The following is a 26,039-nucleotide window of genomic DNA, read 5'->3' on the forward strand; positions in this document are numbered from 1 at the left end:
CCCATACGTCGGGCCTCCTATGTTTCCCTGCCATAGCAGGGTACTTCTTGAGAACGAGTTCTGCCGTCGATATCAAGGCATTGGTGCTCACTCCTAGTTTATTCATGGTTTTCTTCACGTTGTAGACCATTCGGTGCAAGTCGAGGAGCGAAATGGCTGCTTGTAAGAGATCCACGGCAATGAGAGTGATGCTTGTGCCAACGGACTGCGAGTTCTGTAAACACGTCGCAATGAAGAGCGCATTGAAAATCTCAATATTGAGAATGACCATTTGGGGCTTCGAGTCATCGAAGCCTGCAAGAAGGCGGCTGGTGACGTTCTTCTGTATCACTTTGTACACCGGAATCAACAGAGCGAACACTGGCTGATACTGAGGCGGCATCTTCGTGAATACGGTGCTAAATCCTGCATAGATGAGTACGTTCGAGACCTGGGCTCCGGTAATTGTCGCGAATCGCACGACTTCTTTCACAGCTTCTGGATTGGCGCGTATGTGAGCCCCACGGACCCTCAGAAAGAAAAAAGAAATGAAGCCGAGCCAGGGACCCGTCATCAAAAGCGAGGCAAACGGCAGTGGCCAGCAAATTGATGCCGACAAGCCTAAAGCCAGCGCGGACGTGAGAATTGATGCAGGAATCGAGATACAAAGTCCAGCTGATAACCCCAAGTTGAGAATCGGGTTGTATAGTCGAATTTGCTCGATTGCACAGTGTGTGTAGATGAAACACGTCAAGGTGCCACGCACCCACGCAACACCGCTGTGCTTAAACCCCTTCTCGGCGTCCTCTAGAGGCATCGCGTCAATCATGGCGACTAAGATCAGGCTGGGCAATGGTGTAAACAGAAGCACCGCCAACGCACGCCAAGAGCTGGTAGATCGGTTGTACTCGTTCATGGCTGTGAAGCGCTCAATGGAATAGAACCCGTGCAACTCGACCTGATAAGCCTCCCATTTATGGATGAAGCGAGCTGCCTGCCTTCGTATCCGCTCGCCGATGCTCACCATCGCCATAATTCACACCAAACCTTGAACGTGAGCCTCGTTCCAGCTACGATGAGCACCGACGGCGGGAAATTCTCGGGCGTCGAGCGCTGTATATTTTTGCACTACCGCTCAAAATAATGGACGAACTTGACCAACTTATAACTGCAAGTAGTTTTATATTTGGACCAAAATACCGCCAAAAGTTGCAAACTTGTCAAGAATTTGACGTTCGTTGTCGAACCTTCAGCAGAGGTGATACGAGGTAGACACGGATCCATTTGGACAAACTTCTTATGCGGCCCAGGCATCAAGGATCTCCTTCCGTTTCTCCTTGAGCTCCGGGTCGCTGCGGTCGTGTACGTCGACCGAAATGCCCGGGAAGTTCGTTTCCAGCAGCGTCTTGAGCTGCGGCAGCTCCTCCTTTGGCGGTGCGTAGGTGCCGCTATTGTTGTCAATGAGCAGCCTGTACTCTCCCTGACGTCCCTGTTCAATGTGGAACTCGCCAGCATACTTGACGTTGAACTGCGCCCCCGAATGGAGCATGTGCTTGGACAGCATGTCCTTAAAGAAGGCGGCCCCCGTCTCGGAGAAGTACCAGCCCGTCGAGATGATGGCGTACGTAAAGAGCACGGGTTTGTCCAGACGTTTGCCGTCGTGAAGCAGCTTAAAGAAGTCGGCTGGCCCGTTAAACTCCCCGTACACAGTGTCCGAGTCATGTTTGTACACGGCCGCGTGCTCCGACGCCACGGCCTTCCGTAGCACCGGAGATTCCGGGTGATCCGGAGAGAAAATCCTCTGCACGGGCTTGTGGTTGTGGTTCCACTCGTTGTCCGTAGGTAGGATCCGCTGGATGTCGTGCAGTTGCACGTGGTAGGCAAAAGACTCGCGCTTCTCGTCGTCTGTGGTGGTGTCTGTGATAATCCCATTGATAAAACTCGAGTGCACCGAGTAGTGCACAGGTCCAACCTGTTGCAGGGCTCCGTTTCCGACGACCAGGGTCGGACTCGACTTGACCTTGACCACGATGGTGCCGGCTGCCTTGTCGTTGCGAGTGATGGGCAGCTCGAATGTCGTCTCGGCGCCGTCCGTGTTGGCCGCCGTGAACTGCGTCTGGCCCAGCGCGTCGTCGTCGTCCATATCCTTGTCCAGCAGATAGAGCTTGCACAGCGTGTCGGGCCGCACGTTCTTGAAGAAGAACTTCTCGTTCCACTCGGGCTCGAGCGTGTCGAAGATGGGTCGCGTCCAGGCCACCTTCTGGCCGGCCACCTCGATGAGCGCGTAGGCGTCGCTGGAGGCCACGTGGCCCTTGAGTGCTGCCTTCGCGCCGAAGTAGTCGCCGGCCGCGATGTCCTTGGCGGCCACGATCTCGAGTTCGACGTCGAGGACGGAGTTCTCTGGCACAGGCTCGGCGGTCGGCGGGGCGGTGGAAGGAGCGGGGGACGAGGAAGCTTGGCCCATGGCGGAGATGTTCGTTTGATGAGGCGGATTGATGAATGATTTGGATCTGAATTGGATTGGAGTGTGGTTGAAGCGACCGACACGTACCCCCACCTGATTTTCAAGTTGATGATTGTCAGTTGCGTGCGACATGACAGCATTGTAGTTTACTGAGCCGGGGATGTTTGTCGAATTTGTTTTTTTTAATAAAATACCTATACGGTACGGTTGTCTGTAGATTGGGGCTGGCCGACACGGCTTGAGCAGACCAACTTGGTCCTAAATGCCTCGAGGCACCGACATATATACACGCGTTATGATGGCAAAAGGGTTTTGACGTCCCCGCTGGTGCTCACCCAGCGAAACGTTTGAATGATATATTACATGTGAGTGCACCATGGGATAGAGATTAAGCCTGCAGTGCAGTCTGCACTGCGTGTTGGCATTAGAAAGCTTGCTAGTAAATGCACCATTACTGTGATTGAGTTGCTATCGTCTGCCGACTCAGCGAGCAAAGCAATTGCATCGATCGGTCAATTGATCAACGGCTAAAAGCTCGGCATGGACACGAGTGCAGCCGTTGTATGATGAAGTTCCAGCGTGGCGCGGATAAGAGCTGGCTGCCACGTGTGTCACCGAAAGCAAAAGACAGGCGCGGAGGAAGCGCGTGGCCACAGCCAACGCTCAGCGCTGTATTTTAAAATAGATCTCGTCAAAGTTGGATTGTGCTCGTTGTCGTGCGTCTACAATTTTCAGCCGTAATCGGTCCAGATGGATACTTTCATGTCGCAGATGAATCAGAGCCGCACAACAGCAAAGGGTACGTTGCAATGCGATCTTCCAGCGCGCCCCTCGACGACTATCATTTCCCATTCCGACGCCTCCCAGTCACACCTCTCCTGTACCATGGGCCAAGCTTCCTCTTCTTCTTCTTCCTCGTCCCACGCCGGCAAACCCGTGCCTGAGCACTCCGTCCTCGACGTCGAACTCGAGATCGTGGCCGCCAAGGACATCGCGGCCGGCGACTACTTCGGCATGAAGGCGGCGCTCAAGGGCCACGTGGCCTCCAGCGACGCCTACGCGCTCATCGAGGTGGCCGGCCAGAAGGTGGCTTGGACGCGACCCATCTTCGACACGCTCGAGCCCGAGTGGAACGAGAAGTTCTTCTTCAAGAACGTGCGGCCCGACACGCTGTGCAAGCTCTATCTGCTGGACAAGGATATGGACGGCGACGACGCGCTGGGCCAGACGCAGTTCACGGCGGCCAACACGGACGGCGCCGAGACGACATTCGAGCTACCCATCACTCGCAACGACAAGGCAGCCGGCACCATCGTGGTCAAGGTCAAGTCGCACGCCACCAAGCCGCACGGCGACGGCGTGCTCACGCAGGCCGGCCCGGTGCATTACTCGGGCCACTTGAGCCTCACCACTGGCATCATCACGCAGTCCATGACGGACGACGACAAGCTGCAGTCCTCGGCCTACCACGTGCAACTACACAACATCCAGCAGTTCCTGCCCAACGACCACGAGTGGAACAAGAACTACCCCACCATCCAGAAGATCTTCTCCCCGAACAACCCAGGGTCACCTGTGCTCCGCAAGGCCATTGCCACGGAGCATGCGGTGATCTACGGCCACGGTGCCACTGCTGAGTACGGCGAGCTGAAGGAGCCGTCCGACTTCTTCAAGCTCGTGCACAATGGCCGTCGCCTCGACAAGCCCGTGCTCTTCACGTACGCCATCACCCCAACGGGCTGGTACTTCTCGGAGACGGGCGCCGCCTTCTTCAAGGACATGCTGTCCAAGCACATGCTGCACTCGGGCGCCGCCTTCTCCGTCAAATTCGCGGGTGAGTTCCACATCGAGAAGAGCCACTTCGGCAAGTACAAGCTCGTGATCGACAACAACAGCGGCACCTACGCGCCTCCCAAGGCGGACCTGCCCAAGCTACAGGCGATCTTCGAGAACAACTTCCCGGGGATCTCAGTTGAGGCGAAGGACCGCGACGACGACGAGCTCAAGCAGGCGCGTCAGGAGATCCTGGATGGCTGGGCATAGAGAGTCTCTATGTCGATGGCCGTGTAGACGTACTGAATTCGTGCAGGCCATTTCGTGCAAGTAATATACACTCCCCTTGAGTAGTTGGTCGGTGCTACTGAAGAACTCCTGCAGCTTTATTTGCTGCATCATTCTAGTGAAGACTTGTAAACAACGTGCCAACAGTTCCTTAGAAACATTATCTGTGCTTCCGTCGGGCTGGAATTGGCCACGAAGTCGAAGTGGTTGTGTTTTCATCGAGACTTGCCTAACTCTCTTTATTGCAATGGAGTGACGACCTCTACGCCCATGAGTCCAGGATCTCCTTCCGTGTTTTCTGCTGGTCTTCGTCTTCGCGATCCAACGCGTCAACCAAAATCCCCGGGAAATTATTCTCGATGAGCGCCTTCAGCTGCGGCAAATCCGCCTTGGGTGGTGCATACGTGCCGCTGTCGTTGTCAATTACGAGTTTCGGCTCGTCGAACAGATAGTTGTCAACGCGGAACTCGCCAGCATACCTGTGCACAAACAAAGGTCACACTACAGTAGACACAACAATCATGGCAAATGACTGCCTCGGCAATAGCAAACGTACAGAACGGAGAACGCAGCACCCGAGTGCAGCATGTGCTTGGACAGCATGTCCTTGAAGAACGCAGCGCCCGTTTCGGAGAAGTACCAGCCATTCTTGGTGATCACGTACGTGAAAAGCACGGGCTTCTCCTGGCGCCTTCCGTCGTGAATAAGTCTAAAGAACTCGGCGGGCGACGAAATCGCACCATACTTGGTGTTTTTCGCGCCGTGTGTGTAGATCACAGCGTGCTGCGTGAGAATCGCCTGGCGCAGCACAGGTGCCTGCGGGAAGTCCGGTGAGAAGATGCGTTGGATCGTCGGGTAGTCCTTGTTCCACTCGTGGTCCGTCGGCAAGAACTGCGGGATGTTGTGCAGTTGAATGTGGTAAGCCAGCGACTCGATCCTGGCAGCGTTCGACGTCGACATGGTCACGAGTCCTGCGGTCACGCTCGAGTGCACCGAGTAGCGGACAGGTCCGACTTCGTGAAACCAATTGATGCGCTCAGGGATGACCGGGTGCGACTTGACCTGCAGCCCTCAACACCTGAAGTCAAATTTCACAAGCCCCTCACCAGAATATCATGAAAAAGGTGGCACCAACCTTGACCACAATGGTGCCGGCATTTCTCCCATTGAGAGAAATGGACAACTCGAACGTCGACTCGGCACCGTCAGTGTTGGCGGCCATAAATTGGGTCTCTCCCAGCTCGTCGTCGGTGTTCACGTCCTTGTCGAGCAGGTACAACTTGCACAGTGAGTCCGGCCGCACGTTCTTAAAGAAGAATTTCTCGTTCCACACAGGCTCCAGCGTCGAGAAGATGGGGTGCGTCCAGGCCACTTTCTGGCCGTCCACCTCGATCACCGCGTAGCCGTCACTGGAGCTCAATTGGCCCTTCATGAGCGCCGTGACGCCCAAATAGTCCCCGGCCACGATACCCTGTGAAACGAAGTCATTAGTGTATTTTACCACTTGAGAATGAAAGGAATGAATGCCGTTTTTTTTTATTCCGCACTTTGGCAGACACAATTTCGAGCTCCACGTCAAGTAGGGCGCCCTCAGGCAGGTCCGATTCGTCGGACGCCAGCGGGAACAGCGTGGGGGTCGGGCGTGCCGAGGCCGGCAGCGCCCCGTTCGAAGCAGCTTGGCCCATGATGATTGTGGTCTGGAGAATTCAAATTTGATCTGATAGTAGACAATTGCTTACCAATTCCTTACCCATGTCTCTTTTGTAGTAATAAAAAAAACGAACCCACGCGTTATATTACCGAGTTGTTCTTCAACGTTCTTGCCACAATCACAGCGCTACTCCCACAGCGCTAAAATCTCCTTGCGTGCCTGCTGCAACGCTTCTTCGTGCTGGTCCAGCGCCTCGCACTCAATCCCAGGGAAGTTGTTCTCAAGAAGGGCCTTGACGTGCGGCAGATCCTCCATCGGTGGTGCGTACGTGCCGCTGTTGTTGTCGATAATGAGCTTGGGTTCACCTGGCGTGTCATTGTCAACGCGAAACTCTCCAGCATACCTGTCCACGAACACAGCAAATGAGTCAGCATGTCTACTAACTATTCTGCTTTCCAGACGTACAAGACGGAGAACGCGGCACCCGAGTGCAGCATGTGCTTAGACAGCATGTCCTTGAAGAAATCAGCGCCCGTTTCGGAGAAGTACCAGCCCTTGTTGGTGATCACATACGTGTAGAGCACCGGTTTGTCTTGACGTCTACCATCGTGGATAAGCTTGAAGAAGTCGGCAGGAGACGAAATGGAGCCGTAGTGCGTGTTTTCTGGGCCGTGAGAGTAGACCACGGCATGCTGCGCTAAGATCGCTTGACGAAGAATGGGTGACTCGGGGTGGTCTGGCGAAAAGATTCGCTGAATCGTGGGGTAGTTCTTGTTCCACTCGTGCTCTGTTGGTAGGAACTCCGGGATATTGTGGAGCTGGACGCGATACGCCAACGACTCGAGTCTATCGTCATTGGACGTCAGCATGGACAAGAGCCCCGCGCCGACGCTCGAGTGCACCGAGTAACGAACAGGACCGACCTCACGAAGCAGCTCGTTGTCTACTGAATTCGCTGGAATACCTTTGGTCTGCAGAACGACAAGAGGGCAAATTGGTGTTAGTCTTATGAGCGAAAACGGCAAGTAACATGACGGACCCACCCTGATAACAAGGACGCCTGCTTTTTTGTCGGCCAATGTGATCGGCAGCTCGGAAATAAGCTCTTGGCCGCCCGTGTTTTCTACCGTGAACTGCGCCGCCCCCAGCTCATCGTCAGCATCCATGTCCTTGTCAAACAAGGACAACTTGCACAGGGAGCCCGGACGGACATTTCGGAAGTAAAATCTCTCGTTCCAAGCTGGTTTGAGAGTATCGAAGATGGGTCGTGTCCAGCCCACTTTCACGCCGTCGATCTCGATCGAAACGTAGGCGTCACTCGACGATAGCTCACCTCGGAGAGCTGCCGTCCAGCCGAGGAAGTCGCCGGCCTCGATGTTCTACAAGCCAATACATTAGGGTTAGACCGAGAAGGTACCTTTGCCTCTGGAGGAGGGTACTCACGTTCGCTGCCACAATCTCGACGTCAAAGTCGAGAACGACGCCTTCAGGCATGTCCAGCGGTGACGCCATGGAGGTAGAGAGGTTGCAGGGGAAGCGATGCAGGGCACGCAGGAAATCCAGATCTGTCGGTGCGTGCGTATCCATCCACTGCCTCGGTGAATGTTTACAACAACCAACCGTCTCAGCGGGGGTCCAATAATCCAGGTTGGGACCTGATCAGGCTGGCCCACCACTGATTTGCAGCTTTGGTGGCTCACCAGCAACTTGGCGCAGCAACTATAATACATAGACAAAACTGTACCGGTAACATCCCGTGATCACTCACTGCTCGTCGGTCGAGCGGACTCCATACTGGCGTGGGTGAGCTCGCAGATACATCAAACTGTTCCCTTCCGCCCATTTCGGATGGACCTCAGAGATCCATTGGAAGACGGGATGCACGATCCTCACCACCTTCATCGCGTGGGGCTGCACCTAATATTACACCTTGTTGCAAGAATGCAGCGTAAGAACGAGAGAATTAGAAGATCGTACGGTATTACTCTTCCAGTAAAAATTACTTACCCACACGTTAATAACGCCGATGACTTTGGGGACAAGCGCCGACTGGCGAGATATTCTTTAGCACCACAGGAGACCTTCACTGGCAGGGATCGAGAGTGAAATTGGCTTTCCTTCTTTTCCTGCTTGCGCGCCAAACGCTTCAACGGGAATCCAACGGGGAGATCCTCCTCCGAGGCGTCACAAATGAAATGTTTGATGTAAGCTTACATGTGATTTGGGGCCGGGGGTGACACTTATCCCTCACAGGCGTTGACACGCAGCTACCTACAGCTTTGCGTGAGGGGCCACCACGAGCAGAAACCCATGAAGTGCGCTTCGTTGCTGTCCAGCTTGGAAATCGATACAGTATCGGGTCAAACACAAAGCGTCCACACAAATCGATCGTTGACCAAGCCTCAATGCGCGAGCTCGATTGATGAAACGAGGCAGCGTCAAATGTGTCCTTCTGTGTCCACTAGACGTCCCACCTCGGTCACGAAGAGCCGGAAGCGTCAATGGGACGACGTAGGAGCAGCATCTCCACGAGTTCATCGGAGACCTTTGTGCGGTCGGTGCCTCGCGCTCCCTTCCATCGCATCCGCACGACAGCGCCAATGCCCCGTGCCGAGGTCGCTCTGCGTTCATACCACGATGCAGACGCAGGCAAGAACCGACAGGACAGCGCTGTTGCTGTGGCATCTGTGATATTGAGGCAGGAAAGTATTTGCAGCTGGCGATCGCGATGCAGCTGGAGCTCCCTGCTGGGCGACGACACCTATATCCAGTCACTGATCGGCCATTCCGTTCCGACGCTTGATGCATTTCGACATAGCAAGCGGAAGATGATCGCCAACGCATTTCGCGGCCGCGCGACGCCGCGACAGAGCGAGCCGGAGACTGGAGTGTCGTGTCGGAGAGTTATCGCTATGTAGATGACCCACGCACCTGGAGCAGACAGACTTCCATAGAGCAAGCCTTGGCGTCCAGGTGGTCGGCACCGACATGCCTTGCTTCGACATCAGTCTCTGCCCCAGCTGGTGCCATGCATCCGCCAGCAACGAGACGCCGGTCTCCGAATGCCTGGTAATCCCGCCCATCTTCTACAACTCCTCCACACTGTGGACTTCAGCCGCCAGAGTTGCGCTCCTGGACACCAGATGGGCCCACGGTCAGTCACGCTCTGGATCATGTCCGCTCCGTCCGCTTCACTTCCGCTCTCTCGCCTGACCTCCATTATCTCTTTGCTGTGAACGATGAAGGTCTTGTCCTTGGGTCTCGCCATCTGCGCGGCGCTGGCTGTGGCCTCAGAGCTGACGGAAGCCAAGGGCGCCACAATCTGCGAGACGGGCTCCGCATTCGCCGACACGGGCGACTACAGCACCGACGCACCGGCGGCCACCACGGGTACGGTCTCCGCTTCGGAGGGCAGCGATTCCACGCAAGTGGCCGGCTCGAGCTCCGTGGCAGGCAGCGATGCAAGTCACACGACTGCCACTCCTAGCTCTGCCGGAGGCGATGCCACTCAAGTGGCCGGCTCTACCTCGACCAACAGCTACGAAACTCCTGCGACCAGCTCGAGCGGGAGCGATACCACCACGACCAGCCAAACTGACGATTCCACGACACAGGACAACAATAGCAAGGGCTCCACCTCAACCAAGGGAGATGCCACGAACAGTGCGGCTGATGCTGAGGGGAGTGACATTAGTGTTGGTAGCGATACCACTCCGGCCGATGACGTGAGCGGCAGTGGCTCAACTAACGGCAGTGCTGTCCCGACGAAGGGAAACACCAACGATGCCAGCAAGGGAGACGCGTCGTCAGTGGACGCAACGGATTCCGCTGCCTCAGCCCCGAGCGATGAAGGCGTGCAGGTCGGATCTGATGTCGCCGGTAGCAGCGGCAAGACTGGAGAACAGCAAGTTCCAGGTAGCAGCGTGAACGGTTCGACGGCCTACAGCGGAAGCAATGCAGAGCAGCACAGCACTGTGGATAGCGGTGTCGGCTCGGAAGACTCAACCCCCACGACGACTTCTTCTGTGGCCTCCACGTCGGCGTCCACGGACTCAACTCCAGCTCAGTCTTCCACTGATGCCTCTGCTTCCTCTACTGATTCTACTCCGACGCAGGCGTCCACCGCTCCATCTACTTCCTCAACCGGCGCGTCTGCTTCTTCTGCGGACACCACTCCGGCCCAGTCGTCTACCATTGGCTCTACCACTGGTTCTACTTCCTCGGCGGAATCAACTCCGGCCCAGTCGTCTAGTGATGCATCTACTTCCTCTGCGGGCACCACTCCGACCCAGCCGCCTACTACTGGTTCTACTTCCTCGACGGGATCAACTCCGGCCCAGTCGTCTAGTGATGCCTCTGCTCCCACTACGGACTCAACTTCGACCCAGTCGTCCACCGCCGGTTCTACTTCAGCCCCAGACTCAAGTCCGACGAAGTCGTCCACCACTGGCTCTACTTCCTCTACGGGCTCAACTCCAGCTCAGTCGTCGAATGCTGCTTCTGGTTCCTATGCGGGTTCAACTCAAGCGCCGACCTCATCTTCGGGTCCGGACTCGACTTCGACCCAGGCGTCCACCGCCGGCTCAACTTCCTCTACGGACTCAACTACGACCCAATCGTCTACTGCTGGCTCTACTTCCTCTACGGGCTCCACTCCGGTTGAGTCCTCCACTGATGCCTCTGCTTCATCTACAGACTCATCTTTGACTCAGTCATCCACCGCTGGATCAACTTCCTCCACGAATTCAACTCCGACGCAAACACCGGTGTCTGGTTCGGGTTCCTCGGCTGGCTCAACAGTCCAGGCTTCAGCGTCAGGCTCCTCTGCGGACTCGACCCCGACTCCGACCGTATCTTCGGCCTCCGCCTCCTCGGGCGCGTCGACGGCGTCTTCTAGCTCGACTGCTTCGTCCACCTCGGCTTCTACTGCGTCAACTACTTCGTCCACCTCGGCTTCTGCTACTTCGTCCACCTCGGCTTCTGCTTCTGCTTCGTCCACCTCGGCTTCTGCTTCTGGTTCGTCCTCTTCATCGTTCACTAAGGTTACGAACCTGGGCGTGCGTGTGCAAGGAGACATACCCGCATGGGACGAAGAGCACCAGCGCTTTGTATCTTCCTACTACGACACGTTTGAAGATAAATACCAGGCGGTGCTGGACACGGTTAACATGGCGTCTGTGGAAGGCGCGCTCAAGTACGTGCAGGCTGAGTGCATCAACGCGTCAGTCATCACCAGCTGCGAGCGCAAGAACGACATCAAGTACGTGGTCTTCTACCAGACGACGGTGGTGCAGCCGGCTGCAGCCATGGAGTTCTATGTCAACGCCACGGACGAGTACGACTTTGCTGTCGAGCGCTGTCCGTTCATGGCCATGGACGGTGGTCAGTGCGACCCCAACTCCGACGGTTCTTTCCCGGACGTGTGCAACCAATATATCGGTGCCGGCGGCCAGCCCAACCTGGGCTTCTGCGTTGGCGGCACGCTGCAGGACAACGAGGCCATCGCGCCGTACCCTCACAACTACTGGTTCTCCTTCCCCAATAGCTGCCCTCAGGAGCTCTGGGACGACAAGACGGACGCCTGTCGCGAGGAGTATCCTGGCGGTATGTGCCCTCTCGGAGTGGAGCCTGATGGAGTGACGTGCACGTTCTCGTACGAGATTCTGGGCTACATCCTGCTGGACGACGTCGTCGGTATCACGTCCATGATCAACCCGCTCACCGGCAAGACGTACGCGGACTACTACGAGTTCTGCGAGGATGGCGGCATCGAGTTCAGCGTGTCCACTGTCGTGACGTCTCTGCTGGGAGGTCTGCTGGGCAGCGTCGTGTCTTTAGTGACGGGTCTCGACTTCTGGGCCAACCCAGGCGACAGCGACGCCAACGCTGAGCGTGTCGAGAAGCTCGTGTCCGCCTACGATGATCTGGTATCGGCCAACGCCACCACAAGCGACGGCGGCCTGATGCGCGCGCTGCCCACGGTGGACGCTCTTACGGCTCTGAATCCGCCGTGCTACCAGAACAGTCCACTCTGCGCCGAAGCCGAATTTGGCTGCAAGCGCTCGTACCGATCGCAGATCTGCCAGGTCTGCACGTCGGACGACTCGGGCTGCGAGAAGCAGTAGCCCGAGTACCTTCCTGATTGTAGAAGCAAATGGCAGTGAGACGTAAGTGTAATGAATGGCCAGTGATCCATTGTCAAGGTCTCCGCAAGTTGAAGTTGCACCCTATCCAAAAGCATAAATATGAAGTTTGCAGCACAGTCGCAAGGTTATCTGTGTGCACCACACATAATGTACCCTTGAAGGGTAACCCTTCTCCATAAAAAAATATTATCGTCTCAAATCAGCGCACTGCGTGGACGTCATGCCGCTGCTGGCCAAGCTACAGCGCTACAGCCGCCGACAATACATCGCGGGCCTGCTGTTGTTCGCGCTCTTCCTCGCTGTGCGTACTCCGTTTTGAATCCGTTCTCGTATTGACCGTGTAGCCTCATAACGAAGCATTATTTTGACAAAATATTGTATTATTTCAGATAATCGGTCAGCTACAAGTGCTTCTCGTGCTGTTCGTGCTCTCCCTTCCGGTGCTAGTTTATTCCCGCTGGGTCTACCGTCAGCAGCAGCATCATGGCGTCACGTACGGCCATTAGAACCGTGAAATTTGGACTCCAAAATTCCAATCATTGACGTTTTCCTGCTTATTTTGCAGAGATCGAGAGATTGAGCAGCTCCTGAGGACATTCCTGGGCGGGGCCATCCTTTTGCCACCGTTGGCCCTTGTTGGCCAGCTCATTATAGGTCCGTTGCTGGCTGCGCTGTGTTTTTTCGACCAGCGGGTCTCTATCCAGAACCAACTGCACAAGTACATCCATGCCCCGGCCACTGAGTCCAGAGCAGTGCCAGTGCATGGCCCGAAGCTGTCGAAGATGCTGAAGAGTCTCAAGCTGGACAAGACGTTCGGCTACTATATGTTCATGTTCGCGCTAGCCTACGTGGTGGCCGCCCTCGTGGAAGAGTTCTTGAAGTACTGGATCATCCAAGGCACGTGCTGCTGCGGCAGTTCACGACGTGTCTCCTGCATTCGCAGCTTGTTTTGCTGTTGTAAAGGCAAAAATGCGTCGACGCCGGCCTTCACAGCGCTGAAGCAGCGCCAGCAGCGACACGGAGCGATACGAGGAATGATGTGCCACCCGAGTCGTCTGTTGTACTACCACCGCCCACATGCCAACCACGCGTTCGTGGTGTTCCTGGCAGTGCTGGCCGGTGCGCTGGGATTTTCCGTGATGGAAAATTTGGGGTTCTCCCTTGCGGCGAAGACATTTCACGATAAGATTTCTACTGCAGCTTTGCGCACTATCTCGAGCACACCACTGCACTGCATCTGTGGTGGAATTACCGGCGTGCGTATGGCGGAACGACTTTTGACTCATCGCCAGGGCGGCAGCGAGCAACGAGGCACAAATGCTGCGAAAGCAGAGCTAGGGCGCTGGCGCACAAAGCTGGCGGTAATCTTCCCGGCTGTGCTCATTCACGGCACGTTTGACGCGCAGCTGTTCCTTTTGATGACGTTGGTCTCAGATAAAATGGAGTCTGCCCACCCAACGCTCTATGGTGTTGTGCTGCCGACAATCCTCTCGTCTGTGGTTCTGCTTGTGAGTTTTGTATATCTGCGGCGGAAGCTACACGCCATGGAGAACAAAATGAATGAGACCCGGTACATGCACGTGGCTGTTGATCTCGAGTCGGGCGAACGACTGGGAGCCGTGAACGGAGGCTTTGGAGACGAAATGGATTTCTTTGGCAACGAGGACGAGGAGGACGACAACGACAGCGAAGCCGAGGAGGAAACGTTCGTTCAAGGTGGCAACCGCAAGGTCCGATCGGTTTTCGACATGTAGCAAGGAAGCGACTAGACTAGCGACATGTTCTGGTGTCGTTCGCGAGCCGAAAGTAGATGCGTTTGACATTGTTTGGAGTCCTGTCGTGGGTGGAATCTGCGAGGCGTTTTGTGCGGGTATTACGCTTCAATCCTTCTGTGGGGATTACGCGTTTACCTATTCCTATCGAGCCATTCTTGTTCTGTGCGGGTATCGGAGCGATTATTTTAGAGACGATGGATCCGCGCTTTAGTTGCTGGCCATAAATACTCTCCACGTGCTGCTGGTGCTCGCCGTCTGCTGGCTTGCGTCGGTATCTAATGTTAGGTCAGAACGCGAGGTCTTGGTGGCCAAGATCCATCCACCCTCACCCTGGGCTGTGGGCTCTAAACGAATGCGAGAACTAGTCTCCCGTTGTTCATTCCTCAATTCCCCCAGCAGCCACCAACTCCCAACGCAACTTCAGCAACAATGCAGTTCGAGCCGCCGACCAAGGAAGCCGACGTGATGGTTAACATCACCGACTCGGACAGCAGCAACCAAGGTGTCGACTCCAATGGCATCGTGACCGGCCGCTGGAAGACCGGCATCTTCGGCTTCACCGACTCGATGGTTCCCAATGGTACACTTTGCGAATCTGCTAGTACCCTGAGCCACGGATCGTTCTAACCTTTGATGCTTGCCTCTACTCTCGTAGGTGTGATGTCATGCTGCTGCCCTGGCATCGCTGTGGCTCAGATCTCCGCTCGTCTCGGCCTGATGCAGTTCTACCACGTGCTCGGCCTGTTTGGAGGCCTGTACCTTGTTGCCCTCATTGCGGCCTGCGCTGACAGTGACTTCTTCGAGTTCCTCTTCTGGCTGTGCGCCGTCATCTCGGCCCTCTGCCTCTTTGTAAGGACCGAGACGTGACGAGCACGTCAAGGCCCGCATATCCAAACTACAACATCCACTATTACGCAAAGACAAGTGGGTAAGTAAAGACCATGCACTGTGGTGCATGATCTCTGTCGTGCACATTTACTTTTGTATAGCGCACGTCAACCCACTTCAACTTGAAGTGGATTGACCAATCAAATTCATTCATTTTAGCACCGCCTTGGGCACTGCCCAGACGGCCGGCCACAGGGCCTTAACCAACTAATATCACTTTGCAATTTGCGTCTAACCACCTACACGCTTCCACATCGCGGACTACCTTCACTCGCGGCCTTCTACTAGCTCAAGCCTTACATCTGGTAGCACTTACGGTCATTTTCGCCGGGCAAGTGGTCAGAAGATCTTCAATCGACCGACTCGACTCGCTACTTCGGCTTTCAGCTCGACTACTGCTACAGTATCCGGGTTAGGGTTACTGCTTTCGCATATACTGCTACTCTACGTGTTCTCTGACTTAGCGGCATTAACGCTTTTCGCTAGCCGTATAAAGTCTTGCATAATCGACATTAACGCTTTTCGCTAGTCGATTACGCTAACTAGCCTCACGCTTTTTGCTAACGGTTAGTTATCCGAAGGATTTGTACTAGTTTAACGCTTTTCGCTTCACTAGTCACCTTCCCGCACGTAAGCCTAGTATATTGCGGAATCCTTTGGCCTTGTATGACCAAGGTGAACAACCAAAAAAGTAAAAACCTCAACTCAAACCCAGACCCTAATCTACAAGCAGTAGATCGACTTCGTATTAAGGGATTAAACTCAGTTAATCGCCTTGCAAGCTTAACTCACCACTTACAAAACCAGGAGAAGAGTTTTCACTCCAAGTCCGAGCGTATACTTTATCGAGAAGCTTGCCGTATCCTAAGTTTACAAGTAGTGCGTATTCATAACACACTCACTACTGTATTCGACCGTGAACTTAAGGAGAGCTCGCGTAAAAGAGCACTTGAAGAGGCTCAAAAGGAAGAGCTACTTGTTCAGGGTTTCTGCCAGAAGAAATCCAATTACAAGGCAAAGCGCCAACGCTTGAATTAGCGCTAAGTAGCGTTGTTTAAGTGTTGTTTTAAACTTTTTTTCGCATTGTTTTAGTGTAATTGCACTTTGGCTCAGCCAATCAGTAGTTGCCTAAACCCCAGCACCCGTATAATTCCGAATTTGAGAATCCGCGTAATTTTCAGTCGTTTCCTGAATTTTCGCGTAATTTTCGAGTAAGCTTTGGCGTAAGCTTCGGGTATTTTTCCAGTCTATGCCTAAGCGTACTGCTCGTGAGTGGGAAGAAGATCAGCAACATCGTCGCATTCTCACCATTGAACAAGCCGTTCAACGCGCTTTCACAGTTCGTGCTGCTATCCATTTGCAGTACGAGGTTACTTGCTTGACGGAACATCTCCGTGAAGTTTTCTTTCCGTTTTTCGAAACTCACCTCGACCGTGTTATCGAGACTGAGTTTGGACTGTTTCTCTACGAGACCGTCGACAACTTGAACACCTGCGTCAACCGCATCGACACCGAAGTTCGTGCTTTTGTTGATCGCGTTATCAGCATCAAGCGCGCCCGTTTCGAGTAGCTGTTGACAGTGTCGTTATAGCTCTAGTTCTAGTAGCTAGCAGCTGTACATTCGTAGCGTAACTTTAATCAGCTTTTAGCTCAAGTTACACTATCATGACTTCGTTAAATCCTGGCGGATGGTCTGCTGACCGTCTGACACAGTCTGTGGTCGAAATGGTGCAGAAGCAACAAGCACTAATCGACGTTTTGACTTCGCAACGCAAGGAAGTCAAAGTTGAAGGTATAAGCCTACCTCGCTTCTATGGAAACATGGGTGACTCGGTTGAATTGTACTTCGACCAAGTTATTCATTACTTTGAGGCGAAGAACATTAATTGGCAAGATGAGAATCAGAGTAAGCGCATCATTGCCATGATGACTGCCAATTTCAGGGGAAATGCTGCTGCATGGTACATGCTTTGCAGGGATTCCATTAGTGACGTCCAAGACTTGATCCAGAAGCTCACGAAGGAATTTGTTCCTCCGGATCTTCAGGAGCGTCTTCGAGATCGATTGTACAGTCTCAAGCAAAAACGTTGTTCTAGCTTGGAGGACTACATCTCTCGGTTCCGCGTTGCTATCATGCAAGTCAAGGACATGAGTGAGCTTGACAAGATCACGTACTTCATTCGAGGTCTTGTTAGCCCCACGAAAGAAGAAGTTCAGTATCGTCGTTGCACGACGGTATCTGAGGCTCTCTCAATTGCACTCGAGTATGACAGATCACACTTTCGTGCTGGTCCGTTTCAGAAGAATCGTTGGACACCTCCAAGATCTTTTGGACGTTCCAACTCCACGTCATTCGCTCGTTCCAACACGGCTCCACAGCGTCCTGCTGACAATGAACCTGAGCCTATGGAAATCGACACTGGTCATGTGCATAAACCCCGCCGTGACAATTATCGTCGCCCTGTTCAGAACAATAACCGCAACAGTGGCAACCCGAAGAAGTGTCGGTACTGTAAGAAGCCTGGTCACACGATTGAACAGTGCTTCAAGCTTCAAAATCGACAGAATCATGGAGCGAACAACAGCTTTCCGTCTAACACTAAGCGTGGTCAGTTCGCTGTTCACACTTTGGCCACTGAAAAGCCAGAGTCCGTTGAAGTTGTTGAGATAAATGATCTCAACGCTGCTACCATCCAGTCACTACCAGCTCCGAATGAGTTGATTCGGAAGCCAGGTCTGTGTGAAGGCAAACGTGTTACCATTATGTTAGACACGGGAGCCACATGCAATGTCATTCGTCCTGGATTGGTGGATACTATTCCTGACACCATGATCTCTCAAGTCACCTTATTTGACGGAAGCACAACGAAAAAACGTGCCGTTCACAAGGGCAAGGTCACTATTGAGATGGATGGCTATCGATTCAGAGACTTAGAGGTCCTGGAATGGTCTATGAGTCCTGAACACGATGTCATTCTCGGAAAACCTTGGTTTACCAAGTACCAACCAATTATTGATTGGCGTACTCATCACCTGCAGTTCAAACCGCAAGGAATAAAGCCAGTGTTGCGCAAGGTGGAAGTATCTGGTGCTGAGTTCAAAGCCAAAGCCAAGCGCCATGACTACGATGAGATTTACCGCGTCAAAATTACTCCAGCTCAACCCGTCACGGAGGAACCACAAGAAATTGTGCCTCTCCTTGATGAGTTTGCTGACGTGTTTCCAGACGTTTTACCCGATGGGTTACCTCCTCATCGACGCGTGGAATTCGAGCTCAACATGAAGTCAGATGCTATGCCAAGCACACGCGCACCTTTTCGGCTCTCGAAGACAGAACAAGATGCCCTTGATCTGTTTGTCGAAGAAAAGTTGAAGAAAGGTTGGATCGAACTATCCGATTCACCTTGGGTCTCCAACATCTTTGGTATCCCGAAGAAAGACCCGAAATCAGGGAAACAACTTTCTCGAGCTGAGTGGCTACGGTCGGGAAATGCTACGTTACCGATTCGTTGGGTGATTGATTATCGTTGGCTCAACTCGCAAACGATCATCGCCAGAATTCCACTCCCAAGAGTTGACGAAACATTTGACAAGATGTATGGATGCATCATCTTCTCAGTCTTGGATCTCGCGCAAGGTTACCATCAGATGAGGATTGCCTTGAAAAGTCGTCAGTACACAGCGTTCCGCACTCATTCTGAGACCTATCAGTGGTGTGTTGCGCCAATGGGTCTTGCTGGAATGCCAGGTGTCTGGTCACGTCTTATGCGTGTCCTACTAGGCAAATATCCGTTTATCGTGGTGTATCTGGATGACATTTGTGTATTTTCCAAGAACATGAAGGAGCATCTGCAGCATCTCCGCACGCTCTTCGAAGTGTTACGCAGAGAGAAGCTGTACTGTCATCGTTCGAAGTGTCATTTTGGGCAGAATCAAGTTCAGTTCCTGGGCCACACCGTGTCAAGTCAAGGTATTGCGGTGGATTCCAAGAAAACTGAAGTGATCGCCAATTGGCCAATTCCCATGAACCAAAAGCAATTGCAAAGCTTTTTGGGTCTAGCAGGCTACTACCGTCGCTTCATTTACAACTACGCGACAATCGCCTTACCGTTTGGACCTCTAGTCAAGAAGGACCATACCTGGAATTGGAATGAAGAGCATGATACCGCCTTCAGCAAGCTAAAATCAGCATTGCAATCCGCCCCAGTCCTGACTTTACCGAAATTCTCTCTTCCGTTCATCGTGACAACCGATGCTTCAGGATATTGTGTGGGTGGAGTACTTTCGCAAAAACACAACGGACACGATCATCCGTTAGCTTTCCTCTCCAAGAAGTTGGGTGTGCATGAACAAAATTGGCCTACCCACGAGAAGGAACTCTATGCAATTAAGCTGTCGCTGGAAAAATGGCGTCATTACCTCTATGGTCGTCATTTCGACATCTACACGGACAACAGTGCATGCCAGTGGTTGTTACACCACCCGAAGGTTTCTTCGAAGCTTGCACGCTTCTTGACCTTCTTTGCTCAGTTCGACTTCACCCTGCATCACCTGAAAGGATCGATGAATGTCGTAGCTGATGCACTGTCCCGTCCTCCAATGGATTCAACTCCGACTGCGTTGATATCACCACAATTGGCTCCGCCTCTTGTCTGCACAATCAGTTTTCATCATTGTGAGTCTGAAAGTGATAAACTGACATCGAGTTTTCGCGTAATTAGCAATCTACACACAGTCAATGCTTCGCTATCGACTCCAGACAGTCAAATCGCGACGGTTCCAGCCTCACAGAGTGTTGCGCGTTCCGCTATCAATACGATCAGCTTTCATACGTGTACACCGCAGTGTGCCAGTTTTGGATCACGCTACCGTGCACAGCAACATGATAGAGACTCCCAGAAGGTGAATACGACCATGATATCTGCAGCTCTCTCGCCTGTTGAATTTTCGGGGGAGGAGATGGCGGATGTTTCTACTGGTCACATCGCCTTACATGATCTTTCCGATGGTTATCTCTACACTCCTGTTCAAGATGCAGAAATTGCCACATCAGTTGTGCAAATGCAACATGCAAGTTCGCTAGGATGGACTTCGAATCTCAAAGAAGAGTTCATCAAAGCCTACCGCACTGATCCCGGATTTCGTGACAAGTGTCGTAGTCCGCATGATCCATACATACTCAAGGATCAATTGCTTTATGTGCAATTCACGGACAACAAGGAGTCCAAAGTGATGAGACTTTGTGTCCCGAAATCGCAGCGCAATCATCTAAGGACGAAGATTATTGAGCAATTTCATGATTCCAGTATTGCCGCGCACCCAGGAATTCGTCGTACGTACCTCCGTATCAAGCAATGGTACTACTGGGCGTCGCTTCATGAAGACGTTTCTGATTACGTGCAAAGTTGTGAAACATGCACACGTTGGAAGCACAGCAACGCCAAGAAGAATGGCAAGCTGATTCCAATTCCGATTCCTAAGGAATGTTGGGAAGTCGTCTCCATGGATTTCGTTACTGGATTGCCAGAATCAGATGGCTATGATGCTATCATGACCATCGTGGACAAGTTATCCAAGCGTCCGATCTACTGTCCCGTTCACACTACCGATGATGCCAAAGAAATCGCTCATTATTTCTTCGACAACGTCGTTCGGCATCATGGAGTGCCTGCAGTGGTCATCAGTGATCGTGATCCCAAATTCACATCGCGATTTTGGAAATCTCTCGCGCAGGTCATGGGTATACAATTGAATATGACAACGTCGTACCGCGCTCAAGCTGACGGCCAAACTGAACGTCAAAACCTGGTACTAGAAGACGCACTTCGTTGCATGGTCTCGTATCATGGTGATGACTGGGCTGCCAAGTTGGGAACGATTGAGTATGCTCATGCCACGCTAGTCAGTGCCTCTACAGGACTTTCGCCATTTGAAGTAGACACAGGGCGTAAGGAACGCAATCCCTTCGGAACTTTTCCTACGCTGTCTACCACAGTTCAAGTACAACAAGGACTGTCTGAGTATGCAAACCGCTTCAAGGATGAACGTGACAAGATTATTGTCAAAGCCAAGGAGCACCTACTCAAGGCTCAAGCATCGCAAAAGAAGTACTACGATCAACACCGTAGCAATGTGCAATTCAAGGAAGGAGATTTGGTTATGCTGGATACACGCCGTATTCCACTCAAGCATGCTGCGAAAGACATTGACGTCAAACGTGCAAAGTTAGCCGCTCGTAAAGTTGGTCCGTTCGTTATCAAGCGCATGATCAACGACAACGCTGCTCGTCTGATTTTGCCACGCAGTATGAAGTCGCTGAACCCTACTTTCAACGTAGACGTTCTCAGCCATTACGTCTCCAACCCGGACAAGTTTGAGACTCGTGTTCTTCCGAAAGCATCTCGCATCATCACGAATGAAGACACTGGAGAAGACCTCCACATTATCGAGAAACTTCTACGCAAGCGTCAGTTCAATCGCAAGACTGAGTGGCTTGTCAAGTGGCATGGTCTCCCAGACCACGAATCTTCGTGGGAACTCGAGAAAGACATCAAGCACGTCTCTCACTGGAAAGTTCTCGTCGACGACTTCAAGCGCCGTCAACGTGAAGTCAAACCCGGGAGGATGTAAGGACCGAGACGTGACGAGCACGTCAAGGCCCGCATATCCAAACTACAACATCCACTATTACGCAAAGACAAGTGGGTAAGTAAAGACCATGCACTGTGGTGCATGATCTCTGTCGTGCACATTTACTTTTGTATAGCGCACGTCAACCCACTTCAACTTGAAGTGGATTGACCAATCAAATTCATTCATTTTAGCACCGCCTTGGGCACTGCCCAGACGGCCGGCCACAGGGCCTTAACCAACTAATATCACTTTGCAATTTGCGTCTAACCACCTACACGCTTCCACATCGCGGACTACCTTCACTCGCGGCCTTCTACTAGCTCAAGCCTTACACTCTTGCGGCTGCGCTGGCGCATCCGCACGCTCTTCAGCATTCCCGGGTCGCACGTGGAGGACGCCGCCTTCAGCTTCTGCTGCGGCTGCTGCTCGATCGCGCAGATGGCCTCCCACGTCGAGTCGTACGAGCCGGGCACCTTCACTTTCGCTCCGCGCGCGACGCTCCAGGGCTATTCGCTCAACTAGGCAACGACCAAGGAAGGCGCTAACGGAGACTAGCGCACAGAACTACATCCAAGACTACAACTTCTTAATCAATGAATGAACACTACACTTTATTCACTTTGTATCTAGCGACTGTGGTATGGCCTCCGTTAGGCGGTGACATTGGATAAGTAGGAAATAAAGTAAAGTTGTCTGCAGCGCTTCAACCAGCGTCGACGTAGTATACAGAACCGATGGCCGATAGACTTCCAGAGCTTTCGATGGCTGGGGCTCAGCAGGATTGGTGCGACGCAATGCGGATCTGTACTCGGGCCTTCTTGTCGTTGGCGTCGCGTTCGCTTTTGGCTCGGTTGTGCTGCGACTTCTTGCTGTTGACTGTCAGTGTGGTGGGGGACGGGCTGCGGGACTTGACACTCCGGTCCGTGTGGCTCACCAAGACGGCGGCGTGCGGGGCGATGGTCACGAGGTGGTTGGCGAACATGGACGGTTTCCGAGTGCGGGGACGAACGCGAGTTGTGGAGTGAGCGCGGCCAACTTCAAGACGCCGGCTGGCCTTTTCGCTAGCCACGTCAGAGTCATGGAAGCATCGTGCCGGTAGCCGCCCCGAAAGCCGCGAAGCGATGGCTACACTGGCCGGCCGGCGTTCGCTCTCGGGGCTGTAGGCTAGGCAACATGCGTGGATTTAGCAGCACCAGCTCCATTTTCATCACTCCCCGTGCTGGAGCAGCCAAGGTGAAGGCACAAAAGACACGCAGAGCGGGATCCTCGGCTGGGATTTCGGCGCGTGAGCATTGTGGGGCTGCCTGCAATGGCGATCGCCATCCAGCTGATTGCTGGGTGGGTTCTCCGAAGCTGCAAGCCACGGGTTTGGCCGCAGTTGGTTGTTGCTCAGCGCCTATTAACTGCGCAGAATGTGGCATCGTCTACCGAATCGACGGGTGCAATCGCAACGGCATGATTACCTACCGTGGAAAGATCGCACGTAGCCAAATGGCTTCAGCCGCGCAAAGTCTCCGATGATGTTGGTCTCTCTTTTGGCAGGCAGCATCAAGAGCCCTGATTCAGGACTCTAGCTGCAGCCCCAGCGCCAGTCATTTCGAGGCGAGGACAGCCACGTGGTTAACGCTTGCGCCTTTCGACGCCAGGAACGTTCACTTCACGTTCACCTCCACCTGCCGAAAGTGGCTTCAATTTGACTAAAATCCTGGCTCGGCTGATGGCACGTTGCTACTGTATGTGCATTGATCGATGCCCGATGCGACACTAGTGCTCATGCGACTAAAGGCTCGCGTAGCTTAATACATCGGCGGACGTGTCAGCGACACACGGCGTCGTGTGCATCACCAACCAAATCCGGCCCCGGATTTTAGTCGATTTCCTGAGTCGGTGGCGTTACAGCGCCTGCACCACGGGCAGCACGAACCATCTTCGCTTGTGCGTCAGTCACTCGCATAGCTGGCCAATGCATGCATTCTACGACGCATTTGCTCTCGGTACGTGAGTGACGGTTGAGGTCTTCAGTGGCGAGGAAATGGCTTCACATGATGTTACCTCGCTCCCGAGCACGACTTCAGTCATGCTGAGTTTACGACGCTGGACAATCTCGTCCACCCAACTGATTGACCAAAAGGAAATGTGAGCACCAGGGAAGATGACGGTGCACCTCGATGGGCTGGATTCTCGATGCAAGCCAAGACGTCTAGTTTTTGCTCACAGCAACTGCAAGAAGGTCGACAGCTTATGTCGCTTTCATTCTCGAACTCGCGCTCGTCCCCACGAGAAACCCCAGCAAACCCGCCAGGTCCAGTCCCACAACCAAGCAGTCCTGCCCAATGTTCGCCAACCATCTCGTGACCATCGCGCCGCATGCCGCCGTCATGGTGGGGCCCCCCACCGATCGCAACGCTAAATCCCGCACCTCGGCTTCAAAAAGTTCATCCCAAGACGGGAAAAAGCGCCGAGCCAAGAGCGACGACACCAGCAACAACAACGACGCTGCAGAAACTCGTACCACAGCCCGCGGATCCGCTTAAAACCCATGGCGAAAATCGGCCGTCCTGTACCATAACCTTTGTAAATACCACGTCGAAGCATAGATCTACCATTCGCACAACCTGTGACTCCATTGCTCCTTACCATCGTTGTGCTCTGTCGCTGACACGTACGGTGATGCACGACTTGGAGATTCCAAGTCCCGAAGCTCAGCAAGAATTCGACCATAAAGTTGAAGTCGACCACTGTGTAAAATGTAAAATCCACTAAATAGAGCCATCATTCCACCACACACAGCAATTCTAGGTAGAAATCTTGACCTCCTCACATCAATTTCATCATGGGCGACAAGTACGACCGCCAGCTGCGTCTGTGGGGCGCCGAGGGCCAGCGGCGCCTGGCCAACACGCACGTCCTGCTCGTGGGATCGTGCGCCACAGGCTCCGAGGCGCTCAAGAACTTGGTCCTGCCGGGCGTGCAGCGCTTCACGGTTCTGGACGACCAGAATGTGACTCTGGCCGACACCACCAACAATTTCTTCGTCACGGCGGACGCCGTGGGCCAATCCAGGGCCGAGACAGTGGCCAAACTCCTGCTGGAGATGAACGCGGATGTGGCTGGGTCTGCGCGCCACGCTAGCATCCAGCAGGTGCTGCAGGACGAGCCCCAGTACCTCAACCAGTTCGATCTGGTGGTGGCCACCCAGTTGGCCGAGCTGGCCACGACCCAATTGGCCGAACTCTGCCTGGCCAAGAGAATTCCGCTGCTATTGGTGACGTCCTACGGCTTTTTGGGCTCGCTGAGGCTGCAGGTGGCCCAACACGCCATCGCAGACGCCAAATTGGACCCGCCACGTCACGAACTGAGACTTTCGAGGCCTTTCCTGGCCCTTGACAAGTTCGCCGAGAGCTTTGAGTTGAAGTCGTTGTCCAGTATTGATCATGCACACGTACCTTTTGTGGTGTTGCTGTTGCAGGCCATGAAACAGTGGAAGCTGGGCCATGCAGGTAAACCGCCAGCCACGTTCCCGGAAAAGGACGCGTTCAAGAAGAGTCTGCAGGAGATGGCGTGGGGCCCGCCGGGCCATGAACTTAACTTTATTGAAGCCGCCGAGAACGCGTACAAGGCGTACGTGGTACCGCAAGTTCCTGACGAAGTTGCACCGGTATTGGCCGCTGCGGCCTCCCACACGATCTCGGTGGAGACACTGGAGAAGACGAAGGACACGCAGGAGTTCTGGCTGCTGGCCCATGCGCTGGCGGATTTTGTCAAGCAGAACGATGGGATGCTGCCGGTAACGGGCGTTGTTCCGGATATGACGGCGTCGACGGAAGCATATGTGGCTCTCCAGGAGCTGTATGTGAGCAAGGCGAAGGAGGACGCGACCAAAGTGCATGAGATTCTGCGCAAGCGGTTGCGGGAGCTCAAGCTGTCAGAGGGCAGTGTCTCGTTTGAAGCAGTGGCGGCATTCTGTAAGAACGCCCCCAGCGTCGGCATGCTGGACACGCGCAGTGTGGCACAGGAGTACAAACATGTGGACCTGTCCGGCGTGGATCTGGAGGAGGAAGACCACGAGCAATCGCCGTTGATCTGGTATGTCATGCTCCGCGCGGTGGCTGCGTTCGCGTCGGAGTTTAACCGCTACCCAGGCTCAGAGGATGCTGCTGCCACACAGGATGGCACGTGGCTCGTGTCGAAGGCCAAGTCCCTGGCCGCTGGTAGCGATATGGCAGACTGGATCACTGACGACCACGCGCTGGAGATGACCCGGTCGTGCCAGGTCGAGCTGCACAACGTAGCTGCTCTGATGGGCGGTGTTGCTGCTCAGGAAGCTGTCAAGATTATCACGCACCAGTTCGAGCCACTCAACCATACCTACCTGTTCAACGGCATCTCGGGTGTGGCTGCCACATACCAGCTATGAGTTGATCTCCTAACGGTCATTTTTC

General features: G+C 53.7%; 9 protein-coding genes across 9 annotated transcripts; 5 read left to right on the top strand and 4 right to left on the bottom strand.

Annotated features, from left to right (window-relative positions):
- Positions 1-1,276: 1,276 nt before the first annotated feature.
- On the bottom strand, positions 1,277-2,443 carry KRP23_14847 (uncharacterized protein; the record flags this gene model as incomplete). Its single annotated transcript, XM_067885719.1, has 1 exon — positions 1,277-2,443. The coding sequence occupies one exon, from the start codon at positions 2,441-2,443 to the stop codon at positions 1,277-1,279; it is 1,167 nt and encodes a 388-aa protein (XP_067737003.1).
- An 885-nt stretch (positions 2,444-3,328) lies between these two features.
- KRP23_14848 (uncharacterized protein) lies at positions 3,329-4,486 on the top strand (the record flags this gene model as incomplete). Its single annotated transcript, XM_067885720.1, has 1 exon — positions 3,329-4,486. One exon carries the CDS (start codon positions 3,329-3,331, stop codon positions 4,484-4,486), a length of 1,158 nt encoding a protein of 385 aa, XP_067737004.1.
- Positions 4,487-4,766: 280 nt separating this feature from the next.
- Positions 4,767-6,189, bottom strand: KRP23_14849 (uncharacterized protein; the record flags this gene model as incomplete). Its single annotated transcript, XM_067885721.1, has 4 exons — positions 4,767-4,983; positions 5,061-5,566; positions 5,640-5,975; positions 6,052-6,189. The coding sequence occupies 4 exons, from the start codon at positions 6,187-6,189 to the stop codon at positions 4,767-4,769; spliced, it is 1,197 nt and encodes a 398-aa protein (XP_067737005.1).
- A 152-nt stretch (positions 6,190-6,341) lies between these two features.
- Positions 6,342-7,742, bottom strand: KRP23_14850 (uncharacterized protein; the record flags this gene model as incomplete). The annotated part of the gene is made up of 4 exons (XM_067885722.1): positions 6,342-6,558; positions 6,621-7,126; positions 7,199-7,534; positions 7,599-7,742. The coding sequence occupies 4 exons, from the start codon at positions 7,740-7,742 to the stop codon at positions 6,342-6,344; spliced, it is 1,203 nt and encodes a 400-aa protein (XP_067737006.1).
- A 1,652-nt stretch (positions 7,743-9,394) lies between these two features.
- Positions 9,395-12,280, top strand: KRP23_14851 (uncharacterized protein; the record flags this gene model as incomplete). The annotated part of the gene is made up of 1 exon (XM_067885723.1): positions 9,395-12,280. The coding sequence occupies one exon, from the start codon at positions 9,395-9,397 to the stop codon at positions 12,278-12,280; it is 2,886 nt and encodes a 961-aa protein (XP_067737007.1).
- Positions 12,281-12,521: 241 nt separating this feature from the next.
- KRP23_14852 (uncharacterized protein) lies at positions 12,522-14,055 on the top strand (the record flags this gene model as incomplete). The annotated part of the gene is made up of 3 exons (XM_067885724.1): positions 12,522-12,602; positions 12,691-12,794; positions 12,867-14,055. The coding sequence occupies 3 exons, from the start codon at positions 12,522-12,524 to the stop codon at positions 14,053-14,055; spliced, it is 1,374 nt and encodes a 457-aa protein (XP_067737008.1).
- Positions 14,056-14,505: 450 nt separating this feature from the next.
- Positions 14,506-14,943, top strand: KRP23_14853 (uncharacterized protein; the record flags this gene model as incomplete). The annotated part of the gene is made up of 2 exons (XM_067885726.1): positions 14,506-14,656; positions 14,732-14,943. The coding sequence occupies 2 exons, from the start codon at positions 14,506-14,508 to the stop codon at positions 14,941-14,943; spliced, it is 363 nt and encodes a 120-aa protein (XP_067737009.1).
- A 7,426-nt stretch (positions 14,944-22,369) lies between these two features.
- KRP23_14854 (uncharacterized protein) lies at positions 22,370-22,579 on the bottom strand (the record flags this gene model as incomplete). Its single annotated transcript, XM_067885727.1, has 1 exon — positions 22,370-22,579. The coding sequence occupies one exon, from the start codon at positions 22,577-22,579 to the stop codon at positions 22,370-22,372; it is 210 nt and encodes a 69-aa protein (XP_067737010.1).
- A 1,851-nt stretch (positions 22,580-24,430) lies between these two features.
- Positions 24,431-26,014, top strand: KRP23_14855 (NEDD8-activating enzyme E1 regulatory subunit; the record flags this gene model as incomplete). The annotated part of the gene is made up of 1 exon (XM_067885728.1): positions 24,431-26,014. The coding sequence occupies one exon, from the start codon at positions 24,431-24,433 to the stop codon at positions 26,012-26,014; it is 1,584 nt and encodes a 527-aa protein (XP_067737011.1).
- Between the last annotated feature and the right edge of the window lie 25 nt (positions 26,015-26,039).

The sequence above is a fragment of the Phytophthora ramorum genome, assembly GCF_020800215.1.
Source record: "Phytophthora ramorum isolate Pr-102 chromosome Unknown Phyram_PR-102_s0023, whole genome shotgun sequence".
NCBI lineage: Eukaryota > Oomycota > Peronosporomycetes > Peronosporales > Peronosporaceae > Phytophthora > Phytophthora ramorum.